Source organism: Rhipicephalus microplus, chromosome X (assembly GCF_043290135.1).
Source record: "Rhipicephalus microplus isolate Deutch F79 chromosome X, USDA_Rmic, whole genome shotgun sequence".
Lineage (NCBI taxonomy): Eukaryota > Metazoa > Arthropoda > Arachnida > Ixodida > Ixodidae > Rhipicephalus > Rhipicephalus microplus.
Window position 1 is genome coordinate 134,712,494 of NC_134710.1, and position 16,424 is coordinate 134,728,917.

The following is a 16,424-nucleotide window of genomic DNA, read 5'->3' on the forward strand; positions in this document are numbered from 1 at the left end:
CATCATTTAACTCCCAGCAGAGATTATCTGTGGACATATGTATTTTTAGTTTATAAACGCATTTTTGTTGTTGTCGTCGTCATTGTTGTTTGATACCATCAAGTAGCTGACTACCGGTGATACCACGAGTTCATTGAACAACGCAAATGAAACCTCTTGCATACAGTTGCTTTAAGTTCCTTTATAGATGTTTCCCAGTGATCTCCGTGCAGAATACCATTTGGCCATATTTTGTATGGGCGGCTTTGTTTTCTCTTGTCTCACAGTGAGGCTATATTTGACGAATTGTACAACTGCGTCACAGAGGTAAGTATTTCATGTGGGTATAACTGCATATATATTTCCCTAACCCCCCCCCCCTTTTTTTTGTGATTTTGGTAGTATTGGTTGTGAAAAGAACATATAAAACAGATCCCTCATTTTTTCACTCACCATATTGACAAAGCCTCCACCACCCTCTCCCTCCAGTTTTTGTCTTATTGTGTTTTTCTTCAAAAACCACATGGTTATTTATGATACGGGTGTTTCTCTGCAAATGCCTGTCACGCAAGGTATAGGGGTTTACTGACAGCGACTTGCCGAAATAAAGGTGCAGTGGAGAGGGGCACTTGCGACAGCTTCACAAGCAGTGAATTGCATGACTCAGCCTAGCTGATCTTGCTGCAACGCAAAAAACCCGGGAGAGTAACGAGAGTCCTGAAGAGGTGCTGTGGTTTCTCCTCAATAGGTAGGGATCGTCGGCGAGACTGTATACACTCGAAGACCAGACCCCGGGTGACTGTGCTTGCGTTACTCTTCGTAGACTGACACTTCCGCCAGTTGAATATTGCATGGTAACGCATACAAAGACCCTTTCGTATCTACAGAACAAAAAACCCAATTTGAAACCAGGAAACGCACGCTTCTGCACAATTAAGTCGTCTAAGTTAGAGCCTGCATGGGTGAACAAGTGGTTTGTCTTTCGACTGTTTATTACCGTCCGGTCGCATACGTGCGGTTTATTGCAGTCAAGTTGGAAAATGAAACAAGCGGTTGTCCGGGCATTTCGTCCCTTTTGTGCCTTGTCTCCGCACGCTGCTTCACACGTAAACGTGACGTTTAGCTCAATTATACTTTCTCGATTTTGTAAGTTCTGAAACTTCTGTTATATATCACAGAAATAAATGCATCTTTAGGTGTACTGAGTTTTCGCAGGGAACGAGGTTTAACGACTCTTGAAACTTCATTCTTTGCGTAGCACTTAATTATGCATGACCACGCTATGCTTTTGTCAAGAACATGCGTGTAGGTAGCTGTATAATGTAAAGCTGGAAATATGTGTAATATTGTGTGGTTTAGCATGCCAAAGGCTATGCGAAGGTGAAATTGAACATGCTACCAAAGCTCTCGAGGCCACTTAGCCATAAAAAAAAAATTAAGAAATATTGAGGCCAATTTTGCAGCATTTTCTTTGTTCGTTTTGTGCTCAATAAGGCGTTTCACTTCAACATTGGCAGCGTAGCATCCTGTTTACGGGAAGTGCCGTTACGAAGAACGCTACAGTAATTTCAACATCCTCTTCGACGCAGTCAACGAAGTATAAATGGATATATTCACAATCATGAGACATGCGGTCGCCGCCTCTACGATCCGATCTCGAGACCTCGTGCTGTGTCAGCGTCGGTCATTCGACCACGGCTGATCTGCTTAGCCGGTCACCGCGAAGGCAAGATATAACTCCTTAGCTCCGTGATGCACACGAATAGTTCATTATGTTGTTCTTTGTCCAGCAAAGGACATCAGGCTGCTGCCGTTACGGGCAAATAACTCGCCCGTCACATCTCCATTCATCGCATCCACGGGTATATTGCGACCTCACGTAAAGGGGACTCCCCGTTTCTTATAGTCACTTACTCGAGCCTTCCTGCGTGGATATACATATATTTGGCGCACGGCAAGACAGATACATCAACCTGTTCCAACCAGGTCCTGCAGAAACAAGTTCAAAAGAGGATAAGCCGAGTATATCCGCGTACTCCCGAGCACTGACTCGGAGAGCGGCGGACACAGGCCGTACCATCGCAGACCGCATACGATCGCACGACGTGTCGCGCACCGGCGTGTCCAGTGATGCGGTGTGCAGCGTTGTTTCCCTTCTCGCGGGTCCAACTCATCTAAGGTCGTCCGGGCACACAGCTACCGGGGTGATCGCGTAAAGGTGCGCCCCTCGTGGACTACCAATGAGTCGTGGAAGACCGCTGCTTCACCGCGCTTATTAAGACGTCGCACACGTTCCCCTCGCTGTCCATACCTGTCCACTGGCACGTCGTCTTGCGTGCTCACAAAACACCGTTTTAACTGATCGCGACTTTCCATAGCTTCTCTCGTCGTCACCCAGTGCTTGCAGATGCTGTTCCACGCCGCACTCCTGGCCGCCCTGGTGGCACTCCCTTGCTCTTGGGCGAAGGTGTTCGAGAAATGCGAGCTGGCCCGGGAGCTTCTCTATGTGCACGGATTCCCCGAAGACCAGATACCACAGTGTGAGCGCATGCCTCTTCTTCTTCCTCGCTATTTTCACATCGTTGTTCACGCGTTTTCATCTCCGCACGATGCACGAGTGCTGCGGATGCTATGCGCGGTGGCCGATAGCCGGACTGGTGGTGAGAACATTAGAGTGCAGTTCCAGAAGGAGCATCTCTAGAACGTTGTCATTCCGAATAAACGCTTTACTGCTCTCGGCAAAATTGTTGCTCTCTGCTGCAGGCGAAGGCGACATTCTGCCGAAGTGGCTATTCTTTTGAAGTATGGTGTCGCTATTGGGTCTTAATGAGTGCGCTTGCCCTTAATTCTCGAATGGAGTCATTAAAAAAAGCTGAGACATCATTCTTTTATATATATATATATATATATATATATATATATATATATATATATATATATATATATATATATATATTGTTTCTTTGGAATCTGCCTACCCGTATGACTATCCAGCTACACACACCGCCGCGAACTTATTATAAACGGTCCGCACTTACCAACTATGTATGTGACTTTTACGCTGAAGGCTATCTATGTCGTAAATATTCAACCACTTCTGTGTCACTGAAACTATTTCTTTATGAAATGCCAGTATAACCCAAGGAGGCATATACCAGTTCGGTGACGGATCCAATGCAAACGAAACTGATTAGTTTGTTGGAAACAATTTGTTCAAAATAGTTGAGTTTCTTTCATTTTCTGTAACCGTAAAAAAAACTGTTTGCTATTGTAACTGCTATGAAGAGTAACGTACCTGATACTCGTGGCATTATCATCTCGCCATAAAATTTCATGCTTGACCATTTTCCGTAAGCTTCTCCATGATTCAACTCTGTCTGATTGACTAATTTCTGACCAACTCGGGTACATATGTACCCGGACTAATTTCTGACCAACTCGGGTGCGTATGTATCCGAATTGGTCACTGTTATAAATTTTGCCTTGAATCGGGTCACACTGAATTATTTTTTCGATTCATTTTTTTCTTGCTCAAATGGTGTGAACTGCCTTCACGAAGAAGTTGCATTAAACAATAACCAAAAAAACCGTTTTCCCAAACATTGTGTAATCATACGTTTTTTAAAAGCTGATGCTGTATAATCAGAAGCCTACGTCATATCAAAGTATTTCTCAAGCAATGGTGTTTTATTATATGTTGTTTGTTGGCTGTATGTGCACTCCTATGCAGTTCCTTTGGCTATGATGGTGTAGTAAATGAAATAAACACCACCGGTTTTTTTAATATCGGGTTGCGTCATACCCTGGTATTTCATGCAAATCAACTGCAGCGTGATTATACCATACGGAAGTCTGAATCGCTTTGCTAAGAGGCTGCAGGTCAGGCACGCTCTTATCTTCCTCCTCTATCTCTACCCACTTATTATTGTGGCTGAACACGCGGGGCAGGTCAGCTCGCCACCTCCTCTTCCTCGGCATCTCCTTCAATAACAGTGACGTGTATTCACATTCGTAGCACAAAAATGAAAAAAAAAAAACAGACGCAGAGACAAGTAAGGAATACATACACTTGACGGGCACGTCGATCAGTGTTGCGTTGACCACTTTGTCTCGTAAAGAGCTCGAGTATTTGAAAGCACATCTTGCGCCAGTATGGTGGTAACAGGTGAAGCTGCAGATGCAAAAAAAAGCTCCTCGAAGAGTGAGGGTCCACATGCGCTCGTGTCCGATCGGTTTTGGCTTTTTCGCGTTGTCTTTCAGTAGAAAACTACTTAACGTCTAGCGCCCGTCCTATGTATTTGTTTCTTACTTGTGTCTGCGTATGTTGTTGTTTTTTCTTGCGCTACAAATATGAATACAAGTGACTCAAACCAACCAGCCCGCATTACCGCTTTGACAGTTCAATAGCAGGACGCAGTTGGAGGGGTATTTGTCGGATGAACTTCTGTTTCATCAGACAGGTTAAATTTACGATTGAAATGGTATTTAATTCACAGGTGCAGCACGTAAGTACCCGTAGGTGCACCACCAGCAAACTTTGTTCGTCTAACATAGTGGCGCCATTGAAGTATTGCGAAACACTTGTCACAGGGGTATGCATCGCCGAGCACGAGAGCCTCTTCAACAGCAGCGCAGTCGGTCACATGAACTGGGACGGCAGCGCTGACCATGGCCTTTTCCAGGTACGCACGGTACTTCTATACAGGCTCCGGAACTCTACGCTCGCGCTGTAACGACCAGTGACGCACACCAGCTGTGGCGTTGACGCTGTTGTAATTCCCGGACGCACTGATGATTCATAACGAATGAGGAGTGTGCGCATATATGAAAAAAAAGAACACACGTACGCACTTCTTTTTAAGAACAAGCTGACACTCTGTGGTTACATAGGACAATACTGGGTGGTTCGTAACGTGAAAATTTGAACGAATTGGTACAGTTTTAAGTACGCCGGTCGTTTTTCCCCACCTTCGCTTCATGTTTGACACTATAAAATATAATATTTATGATCCCATGGTCCCTGCAGTAAATCACCTCAATATATAGTCGATTCCACTACGCTGCTTACAACAGGGCCGAGTACAACTACTACACCAAATGGGAAGCAAGTGATCTGACAAACTATAGATTGAACTTATTCAACAGGTGTGAAAGCAAGAGCCACCCAACATTCTAAATTTCACATAATAATCGGATTCTGAACTACAATATTGAACTTTATAGTGATAAGATATACGTAATTGCTATTAGCGATCATTTGTGCCTCCTTTTGAGCTCTGTATAATATCAATACCCCAACATGGCCAACCCAAATGCCAAATTGCCCAGTTTTCTGTTCTTCAGAAGTGCTGTCAACGAATCGAATAGCCTTTGTTACTCTATTCGCATTGAGACTTGAGAAAGGTTCGTGGTTTTTAACTTTCTACTAAATTTAATTTCAGCCTGAACATAAAATTTTCCCCACCTTCCCGAAGGTACTTGTGAGGAAATGCGAGTTCATTTCTTGCGCCGAGAGTACACGGCGTAGTAATTTGAATAGCGTAAATTAACGACAAGACGAGGATTTGTACCGTAACTATTAAGACACTCATCAGCCAACAAACGGTTGAGGGTGAGGCGCGCGCTTCACTTTATATATACGTACGAGTGAGCAGACGGGAGAGTGGGGCGCAGGGAGGAGAGAGAAAATGCTACCCTCTCCGACACTCTCTCAACAAAAGTGGGAGCTTGGGTTCTTCGATGCACGCACCCCCTTGACGAGAGCTGCCGTGATGCGAGCGCCCTGACACGCCAGAGCGCGCTCCTCTTCTCCACTAACTCTTCGCTACTCCGCCCGCACCACCTGCTCCGGTTGCTAGGGGCGAGGATAAGCGCGTGCGCCCGCAGCTGTTGCTATGGAAGAAAGAGTGAGAGCAAAGAGAGAACTCCTGGCGGCGAGCGGACACCGAAAGACGCCTGACATGCCCCGGCTAAAATATGCATTCGCATTTAAAAACTGCCGCGTGTAGGCAGATATTACGTAACAACTGCGAATTCTGTGATGCTGAGAGGCGCCTTCCCTTCTTTGAAGTATACCGATACATCTATCTCTTTAACACTATAGCGTAAACCAAGCGTGAGCAAAAGCTGTCTCCTGAAGGTGCATTTACTAGGTCGGTGGTGTCGGCTTCAATGCACGTGAATCATAGAGTCTGTCGTATCACGTGACACTTTTTTACGGGAGCGCCTCGGTCGACGAGACACGAGTGGCATACGAGACCAGCAGCCGATATCCGGGCAGGTTATTCGTTCCGCCTATGTTCGCAATTATTAGCGCAATCCAAACAAGTGAGAGCATGATGAGTCGGTTAAGAGCAGCTGTGTACGCCTCGGGGAAGGGCTAAATACTTTTGCACGGTGTGTGGAGGCTGAGCAGAAATAATAATTTGTTTTAATATTTTTGCCAGAAAATGCACCGCCAGTTGTACAATTTTTAGTGGTGCAAAAAAGGAATAAAAAAAAACAAGTAGCTTGGAAAATACCATGCGCAAGCAATGCTCTGAGTGAGAGACAGAACATGCAAAGCTAGATTTGAGCGTGCGACAGACGTCTAACAAGTAGTGCGGAAAACACTATACAATAAAGCACCCTACAACTGGACAACAATTGTATCTCGACGGAACAGAGCATAATGGACGTCACCATTGCTAGAGTGACAGCCTACAGGTGCCCATGGCTGTCATGTGCTTTGAGACTGCAATATCCCTCGCCTGTCCGAACCGTTTTATGTTGACTTGATTAAAGTTGTCCCCGTAATTCTGCTAAGCAAATCTGCAGAAGTGGTCTAGCGCTCTGAGTCGAGCGCAGCGCATACAATCTCTTAGATGAAAGAACTAAGCTCGGGAACTCGCAGCACGAACGCCCTACTGGTTTCTTTTGTTCCTGTGTCAGATATCTGCATGGAAACTCATGCTTTCACAACGTTCATTGCTGTTTCAAGCGTTCATACACTCGTGGTGCAGGCGAGTGCCCCTTCTGTGTATCACTGGGTTTGACGACACAAATTACGTGGTTTCGTAAATATAGTAGTTTCGTCTGTCCTTCTTTAGTTTTCAATGTAAAGTCTCGGACAAAGATTACATAATGTGGCAGATATCTGACAGGTGTGTATATATTTAAACCGAACGTCCCTCACCGTTACCGTTTAGTTTCTCTCCTAAACATTGCATTATAAAAATTTACCACCCATACATCGAGGGCATATCTTATAAGAATTGGGCATATGTTATTATTTTCTCCCATTGTTATGAAGAAATCTCTCAGGAATTATAATACAAGCATGATAGTTTAAACCACATTTCTTTTAACTATAACCAAGTCAGAAAATTACTTAAGCTTGACGTCCCGGCTTCCAAAGCAGCCCGAACTGTCATTTCTTGATTAGCGGCCATAAAGTGAAGCTTTTGCTTTGGGCCCTAATGCTCGTTTTTAATTAATTTGCAACTCAATTACGTCCAAGATACGTAATCCAACACAGAACCTGATCCAAAGTAATCTGAAGTAAAATTCTATGATCGCGTACCTTAATTTTGAACGAAAAAAAAAACACATATCTTATATGTTTGCTTCCGAACAGTTTTCCCTTTCAAACCAGTTGACGGCATAAAGAAGTACGAGCTGCAAAACAGAATATGAGCGTGTCGTCTTCTCCTTTCCTGCTTTCAGATCAACGACAGGTACTGGTGCAGCCCGCCCGGACCAAAGAACGAATGCTACATTGACTGCGCCGGTAATGCACGTAATTGTATATCTCAGAAACGTGTTAAGGTGTGTCACATGCGGAATTCGACGAAGGAAGATCTGCTCGTTAACTGATGGAGCTACCAGTTTATATAACGTTAAACAGCACTCCTCTTGTTTTCTTACAGCCAGAACTGCAATGCAAATGTAGAATAGAAATGCACGTTTTCTTGGCTGTTAAAAATTTGTACTGCACTTATAGTGATGATGGCGCGTTCTCTTTGTTTATATTTGTGTGTTCCTCTTTTGTTGCACTCACTTTGTTCTCATTTTTTGTTTCCTTTTACGGCATTAAAACCGGGAACAAAACGTTTGCAGTTGGTGCAGCGCGTCTTACATCGGCAACGAGCGCTCGTGATGTGGCCACTTCTATTTTTTTTATTTTGTTCCAGTAATCGCCACCATACTTTTTTTGCCATATAGAAAAGCAGCGAAATATAGCGACAATTTTAGCGCAAATGCTCCAAAAAATGTAAAAAAAAAACGCCGAATTAGGTTAAATAAGAACGTCGCGGTATTCAAACAGGATATCAAGTATACGAATCGAATTGTGAAAAAAAAAACAATAACAACCTTGCTCTACATACGATGCTATATTATTTTCAACAGACCTCGAAAACGACGACATCACTGACGACGTCGAGTGCGTGCGACTCATTTATAAGAGGCACGGATTTTCCGCCTGGTAAGTGAAAAGCCTACAACGCTACATTCGTGCACCGTATGAAATTTGAATGTACTCAGTAAACTCACATGCGAATGGAAAATTTTCGACACCCTCACTTTCAGAATTGAAATAAGCCAATTTCAACACCAACATGTGTTGATGTTCATGCCTCAACTGTATATTCAGAATACTGGCGAGTTTCTGCCATCAAGTAGCCCATCATGAGGCATTGTTTCAATAATAAGTCACAGTGACGCATTTAGAACAAATAAGCCCGCGGCTTGCGCACGAAAGGCTTCTGTAAGAGTGTGAATCACCTTGGTGTAGAATAACACCTCCGATTCCATGAGCAATGTACGCTCCACTTCGTAAAAATTGCCGCGTTTTATTCCTACTATAGTGGCTAGAAACCTTTCTAGCCACTATATGCCTACAGTAGCCGCCGGAATCACGGTCATCGCCATTTTGCTTCAATTTTACGTAGATCGTGCGCTCTCGGTCATTTGAAATAAATCATTTGCAAAACATGCGCTTTTGTTGTTGTTGTTGTATTTGTTGTTGTTGTTGTTGATGATGATGATGATGATGATGTTGTTGTTGTTGTTGTTGTTGTTGTTGTTGTTGTTGTTGTTGTTGTTGTTGTTGTTGTTGTTGTTGTTGTTGTTGTACCTGCTATGGTACAATACGTTTCAATCCTGACATTTTGCAGGGCCGTGTGGAGCGGTCTCTGCAGAGGAGTCAACTACAGCAACTACTTAAACGAGTGCATCTCTGGCAAAGTCGGAGCCTTGAACTCGGTTCTCTGGAATTACGGCAGGAAATAAAGAAGAAACATCTTTCAACATGTATTTAAACCGGTTCATTTACCCAAATTGGACATTGTTTAATGATCTACTAACGCTGTATTCAAGGAGCACAGTCACTGCATTTCCGTAAATATGTGAATACATTGTTGGATTAAAATGACCGTCTGTCGACTTTAGAAAGAAAGAAAGAAAGAAAGAAAGAAAGAAAGAAAGAAAGAAAGAAAGAAAGAAAGAAAGAAAGAAAGAAAGAAAGAAAGAAAGAAAGAAAGAAAGAAAAAACTTGGTATTGTTGTTTTTGTGTCTAAAATATTCATAATTTTGAAAATCCTATTCTAGTAATTTTTAATGCAACAGTTCTCGAAATATTCATTGCCAAAGTATTCGAAAAAAATACATGAGGATTCAACTTTTCTGTAACCAAACACAAAACTGTGTTTGGTTACAAAACTAACTAGAACAATGCTGTATTTTTGTTGCAAGTTTGATGGCAAGTAACTCGAAATCCACGCCATCCTCACATGTCAGTCGAAGTGAATGTTCCATAAAAACTGGGTGGCAGCAGTCAAGCAATTGCAATATGTACCGTAAAGAAGTAATTTATGTGTCAATTAGTACTAAATGTACTTATTAACTATTTAGCGCTTCTCTAGCACTTACGATAGCCCGCTCCATGATGGCATACTTTTTTATGAATTTTCTTTTTTTTTCTTGGTAGCATTGCGTTTAATAATTTTGGAAAGTGCCATCAATCTTTCAGCTCGTACACTCCGAAAGGATCCATCTTTAATACCATAATCGTAGCGGAATTTCACACACTACAGCAATAGGTATCAGATAGGATCAGGTCAAAGCTGTCACCATTTACCTGCTCTTCTGATTCCTGTTGGCTAGCGGAAATAAGACAGGCTTCACCTTATTCGTAACAGTAAACGCTCTCACAATAGTGATGTCATGAATTCGTTGCTATAAATGCAAAGCTAGCGCAGTAGCGGCCTAAAAGTATAAAACGAAATTGAGTTTGCGTGGAATACCATTTTCCACTAGGTTGCCTCTTCAGCGCCGAGCGGAATAGCACTTGCTGCGTAGGCCAGAGTTGGTCGCCGAGGTGGGAGCTGCGCAGGGTGGCGTGCCATCTCGACGAGAAGGACTCTGTTAATGGACGAATATTCAATCATGAATTCATCGATTCATGATGAAGATTTCAATTATAAATGGCTTGCATAGTGTTAGGATTTATCGGGTTGATGGCATACCACCGCTGCCACCACTGTTAGAAATGTGGTTTTTTCGGAGAGTCCTATACCGCAATGGAAGCGTGGCTGTCATTGGTCGACGTCAGACTTCGTCCCGGAGCAGAACAAGAGGCAAACGTTTTGTAAAACAAAACAGGTAGCAACGTTTATAGCAGACAATAGCAGGTTGTAGCGACAGAGCCAGCCAGCACGACCCATTTGGCTGGGGCAAATACTTCAAGCATGGGGCCGGCACGGCCTCACAACGTTTTAGTCTCTTCTCCGAGACCGGTTCCTGGTGCTTGCGGGGGGGGGGGGGGGGGAGTCTTCGCTGGAACTGTGAGTGGTGTGCCTCCGTTTCCGTGAAAATTGGCGCCTAGAGGGTGGACTTCGCCGGAACTGTGCCTCCATTTGTGTTGGAAGGTCTTCCGCACGAGGATTATGTCTCTGACACAACAGCACCCCCCCACCATGGACAATGCATCCAGAGTTTCGAGTTGTCTAACGCGGCTCGAAGGAAGGAATGCTGGTTGACAGTTGAGAGCTGTAGCTGTTCCGCTCTTTCCGCCCGTGGTGACTTTTACAGCCCTGCAGAGGTTCACTGGAACGACGGAGTCGAGCACAAAACCAAACCACTCTGGCCAGAGCAAGCACCCTCCAAATGCTGATGAAATTGCTAGACCAGCAGAGAAGAAAATATTTCCTCGAAATTGAACTGAGCTAATAAAATGGCATCACGAGCAACGTATCTCGGGGGGAATACACAATGCAGACACACTTTTAGCTAAGTGTCAGTGCATGACACTGCTATACCAAACAGAATTTTTTTTTCTTTTCTCGAGCGATTCTCAATTGTGACATAGGCTGATTGTGGGCGATCGAAGCTGCAGAGGATAACTAAATTGTGTCCGCTAATTATAACTAGAACACCAAGTGCTTCTAATCACGTGCATTGGTGCCTCTCTCAAGCGCCAGACTGTTAAACATAACAGAGTCATTCGATAAGCTCTCGCTCAATGTGCTCGGGCAATGAGCATCATAACATGAGAGACCATGCTTGAAAAAAATAAGAAAGTAACACTGAAAGTCAAACTTTCGCGCGTTACACAAAACAAAGTTAAAAGTTAACCTACACTGACGAGCATACCAACACGTAATGCTAAACACAGAAGGTATTTTAAACAGAGGCTTTTAGTCAGCTTTCTTCTCTCTTAAACTAAAACACACTAACTGTTACCTTTCGAAATAATAGGAAAACAAAAGTAATCGAACAAGTATTTCAATGTCTGCTTCTCCGATGACAAGGAAAGTAAAACTTACAAGAATTGAGACGCATTTGTTGCTCATCGGCGGACGACAAAATTAGAAAAATTTATTCTTAAAGCTGAACACAACGTACGGTAATGACAAGACGGCACCCTCTCAAACAAACTCTGGGGAGTCGCGCACTCCACAGCTTTCAAGGAATCCGGTCTTGAGAAAGGCACAACGAACAAAACTGTTTGCCGTATTCAGTATCAATGACTTTTGTCTCACAGCCACTGAACTCGGAAGGGCACCTCCACTGCATCGTTCACCCCGCGTTTCGTGCCTCCGTTTCCGTGGAAAGTGGCGCTGGGAGGGAATACTTCACCGGAACTGTGCCTCCGTTTCCATGGGAAGAAAGGCCCCCGCGCGAGGACCATGCCTCTGGCACAACAATGGCCACATTATAAGCGGGAGGGAGGCTATCTGGGTCTCGCAGACCTCGCAGCAGGCTGTAACAAGCGTAGCGTAGGATGGTTATCTGTGTTCTCTAGCTTGTGTTCAGGTTTAGGGAAGGTTCCTCTTTCAAGATAAAATTCTTGAGTGATGTAGCTGGTGAGATGATTGCACTCATCGGGCACACTTGAGCTGTCTCCAGTGTGGTTCCAAAATGAACAATGATTGATCGATCGATCGATCGATTGATTGATTGATTGGTGAGGTACAGATAAAAATCGCTGGCAAGTGCTAGACTTTAGATGAGCGTGATTTGGTTAAACGAACGCTGAAGCACATCTGCAAACAGCAGCACGTCTTTGTAAAGTGCAGGGTTGAAGACGGCGCCATGTGTGCGCGTGTGGGGGTGCGGGGGGTGCGTGCGTGCGTGCGTGTGCAATGCATCTTATCATCCTTCGAATCGAATGTCATGCACCAGCGACAATGGCAGTGTTTCGACAACGTCGGAATGAAATTGAATTTTCAGGTAGTAGGAGACCCAAGCGCTACGACTGCTACGTCACAGATAGTATAGGCAAGTAGACGTCCCTATTGAAATTATCGCCTTCTACGGGTGCGTCGAATACGAGATACGGAATCTCGTGAGAGGGGTTGTCCGCGAGCTCCGATGGCGTGGCAAAGGCCACGCCATCGGAGCTCGCGTCCTTCCCGCGTGTTACGTCTCGAGCTTACGCCTGTTGTCTTTCCTTCATCTCGTTACTTGTTTTTTTTTTTTATTGTTAATTGTCGCAAACTGCCACGGTTGCTTCATATTTGCTTCTAAGCCTGCACAGTACGCGTATCACTCCTTAGTGAAACTGCATAGAATCTAAACGTCCTTTGGAGGCCAATCACGAGTGGTAGTAGATTTCTTCGCTCTACGTTTGAAGAACTTCGCCAACTTCAAGTTTTCAAAGCGAAAGCTGCCTAGTCGAGCAAGTTTCAGTGTGCATCTCCGCGTGGCCTTGAAGCTAAGAACGGATACCTCGTGACTTGCCGTGAAACATTTAGTTATGGCGTGGCAGTTGCGCACGAGCCTTCAACGAATTCGTTTATCGGCTTGTCATATACCTCGCTGAATGTCCATCTTCAGCGCCCGAGGTAAAAACGCACGAAGTGCGCACATCTGCCTGCAAGAGGGGAAGGGGGGGGGAGTGATTTTGAATGAAAGGAAGAGAAAAGTGAGCCCCGTAACTGTGTCTCAAGGGGGAGGACACCTCAACAGTAGCTCACAAGGGATGGGGGGGAGAGAGAAGGGAATAAAAGGATAGGATTAAAAGGTAGAGAGATAGAGAGAGAGGAAGGAGAGAGCGAGGCAGAGGGACAGGGAGCGACGGAAGTAAGGAGAAGACAGGACAGAAGGACACGGTTGCAGTTAACCCAGAAGAATAATGGCTACATGAATTGTGCTCGGCTGTTGTGAAGCTGAATGCAGGGAGATGCGTGCATGGTTTCTGCAGATTCCACTTGGCCTACATCGCCAAAGTCGCAGCCACATGGATCAGCGATGGTCGGTACAAACAAGAACACCATAGACACAATTGACGCAGTTTGGCCTCCGCTGCCGAAGTTACAGCGACCTACGAATTCACAGCGCACCTCAACAAGTCTCCGACTGACAAGTTTCCAGAAGACAAATCAATCCTGAGAGTTCTTCAATCACTGGCAGACACACTTTGAGTGCGCTCGTTGGCAGTGTCGCGATCCCACCGCTGGTACCAGTTGTCGTAACTCGGGGTGCTGAGTCGTATCCCACCTCCGACGACCAGTTGTTGTGATCCCGGGGTGCTGTGGTAGCGTGGTGTAGCTTCGGGTTGAGGAAACGACCGCTTACAAGAAGGGGATACGAAAAACAAACAAGGTTTATGGCACTATTTACAAATATTTACAGCATGAGGTTAAGAGTTCACAAACCACGAGCGTGGTGGTTAAACCTTTACTTGGTTCAGAGCGACGTCCTGCACTCTGCGGCGCCGTTATAAGCCCTGTCGGGCTCCTCCTTCTTCAGTGGAACACCAATCACATACACACACAACAGGTGAGGGGTACGAGCATGCACGGCGCACGTGAACAGCCAATTTCGAGTCAAGATCACTGCACTTAAAGGTGGCGCCAGAGAGTCTCTTGCTCGTCGTGTATGTCGCTGGTCGAGGGGTTCCAAGCTTCGGACAGCAGACATCAATCGGTCCGCCAATCTGTCCGCTCAATTAGCAGGGCACTTTGTGGCGGCGGTCGCCGTTTCTTCAAAGGAATACGCTCTTTGTTGTCCCCTCCGGAACGGCTTACAGCTTCGTGGCGACAGGACGTCTCATCCGCCGGCTAGCAGGGACAATAGCTGGCGAGCATAGACATTCGGCGAGTCGGCTACTTGTTTGGGGATTAAAAGAGCGCCGCTCCCCCGTCATCTCTGGACGCTGGTTCCGAGAAAACTGGAGTTCCAGGCGTGGGAACGCGGCCCGGCTACGCTTCTCAGCGACAGCATGGCGCCTGCTGACGCCGGTCATAACAGCAGGCTGAAGTGACGGCACACTAAGGCCGTACAACAAGTACTGGATGTTCTACGTCCAGTGCTAGCAAGCGTTCAGCCGGAACCATGAACCGATGATCTACAGTGGAACGTGATACGCCTGAAGTCCTGCGTCTTTTACTATCGAACGCAGCACTCTATAAGCTGGCGTGTTTTTTTTTTTTAATGTTCTCTTCTTTTTATTTCACTCTTTTCATCCCTCATTCCCCTTCCCCAGTGTAGAATAGCAAACCGGACGCTCGTCTGGTTGACCTTCCTGTCTTTCCTTTCTCTATACCTACTCCTCCCTCCGTAAATGAAAACTGCTCGCCCTCGTATTCGACAATGGACGTCATTCCTTGATGAATCATTTTCTCAGACAGTGTCTTTCTCAAGTCGGGCGTTTTCGAGAGCACTGTCGGTATCAGCGCCTTGGGTGTGCTTAGAAACCAGCTCTGTGAGAAGCTTGCAAACGGTAGTGGAAACGCCTCATACAACACAGTAAATCGCTTTAAGATTCTGTGATTCATGGGCATTGCATCTGTGAAAAACAAACACCGCTTTCTTTTTACGCCCTCAACAACATTTCACTTGCATCTAAATTAGGTTGTTTAGCATGTAAATACGTCCCGTTCGTTGCCGGTCGGCCTCAATTTGCATTGATACATGGGCGAGTAAGAAACATTAATGCCCTATCAACTTTTGCCTCGCGTGCAATGTCGCTGATACATCGCATTTCTCGTGCTCTTTCACGAACGTTACGATGTTCATCGTCGCTTAGCAAGTTTCATGCGCATCATACGCTGAAACTTTCCATGTCGCGTGCTTTTCTAAACACTTCCCATATTTGTACAAAACGTAAATGGGCTTCCCCTCAGTAAGATAAACACTGTGGAAAAGCCAGCTTTGCCAACAGTATTAATTACGCTTGCATGTACACGCGTTACTGACACTATTAATAACAATAATAAGAAACATTGCCCCTGAGGCTGGTTAGTAACCAGTAGTTAAAAATTGAAAAAGGGGTAGGTCGAACTCCACCCCCGCTACCGATATGATCTATGTCGTTGGTACAAGAAAAATACGACATTGGTGCTGAAGTGGGCTTCTTATAATGAATGCTGTGAAGAAACCAGCATTGACAGCCGTTTTAGCCCGTTACATTCGCATGCGCACTCGTTCATATAAAACTTGTATATGAGAGGCAGGACCGTGAGCAGCATTTAAAAGTTTGAAGGGGGATGGGGAACTACTTCTCCAGTGTGCCACAAAATTCTGCGGCGCGAGTCGCACAAATTAAGCAATACGGTCCGGTTGGGTGCTTCTTGCTTGTCCAAGTTCTCACATTCTAATCTAAAGAAGAAGAAAAAAGTAAGAGTTTGTTGAACGCGAAAAAAACTACAACAACAACAAACAGGCAGATTTGGTAACTCATCTTAGCCCGGTGGTGTGCAAAACAACGGTAAAATAGATGCTTGCTTTTTCAATAAATGCTGACTTGATAGTTTGCGCCGTGTTTCGTGTTATCTTCTCTGTTTTATTGTTCTTTTGCGTACCACCATGCTAAGACAGGTGGAGCCCGGAAGTTCTAATTCAAGGCTCAATAGACCGGGTGCGCACAAAAAAAAAAAAAAGAATTAATTTACATGCGGCAAACTGCATCTCAACTCTCCGTTAGACAAAAATTAAATGCTTATGTTTTACGCACCAAAAGC

At 44.9% G+C, this 16,424-nt stretch overlaps 2 protein-coding genes across 2 annotated transcripts in view; one reads left to right on the plus strand and one right to left on the minus strand.

Annotated features, from left to right (window-relative positions):
• LOC119176506 (uncharacterized) overlaps window positions 1-9,267 on the plus strand; it is a 140,086-nt gene extending 130,819 nt beyond the window's left edge. The window contains exons 11-15 of the mRNA XM_075877781.1: window positions 2,378-2,519; window positions 4,570-4,661; window positions 7,684-7,747; window positions 8,368-8,443; window positions 9,135-9,267. Coding sequence (XP_075733896.1) covers window positions 2,378-2,519; window positions 4,570-4,661; window positions 7,684-7,747; window positions 8,368-8,443; window positions 9,135-9,249 — 489 coding nt within the window. The 3' untranslated portion in view covers window positions 9,250-9,267. The remainder of the gene's footprint in view (window positions 1-2,377; window positions 2,520-4,569; window positions 4,662-7,683; window positions 7,748-8,367; window positions 8,444-9,134) is intronic.
• The window catches only part of LOC142775771 (uncharacterized), an 82,023-nt gene that overhangs the window by 15,975 nt on the left and 49,624 nt on the right, over window positions 1-16,424 (minus strand). The window lies entirely within an intron of this gene.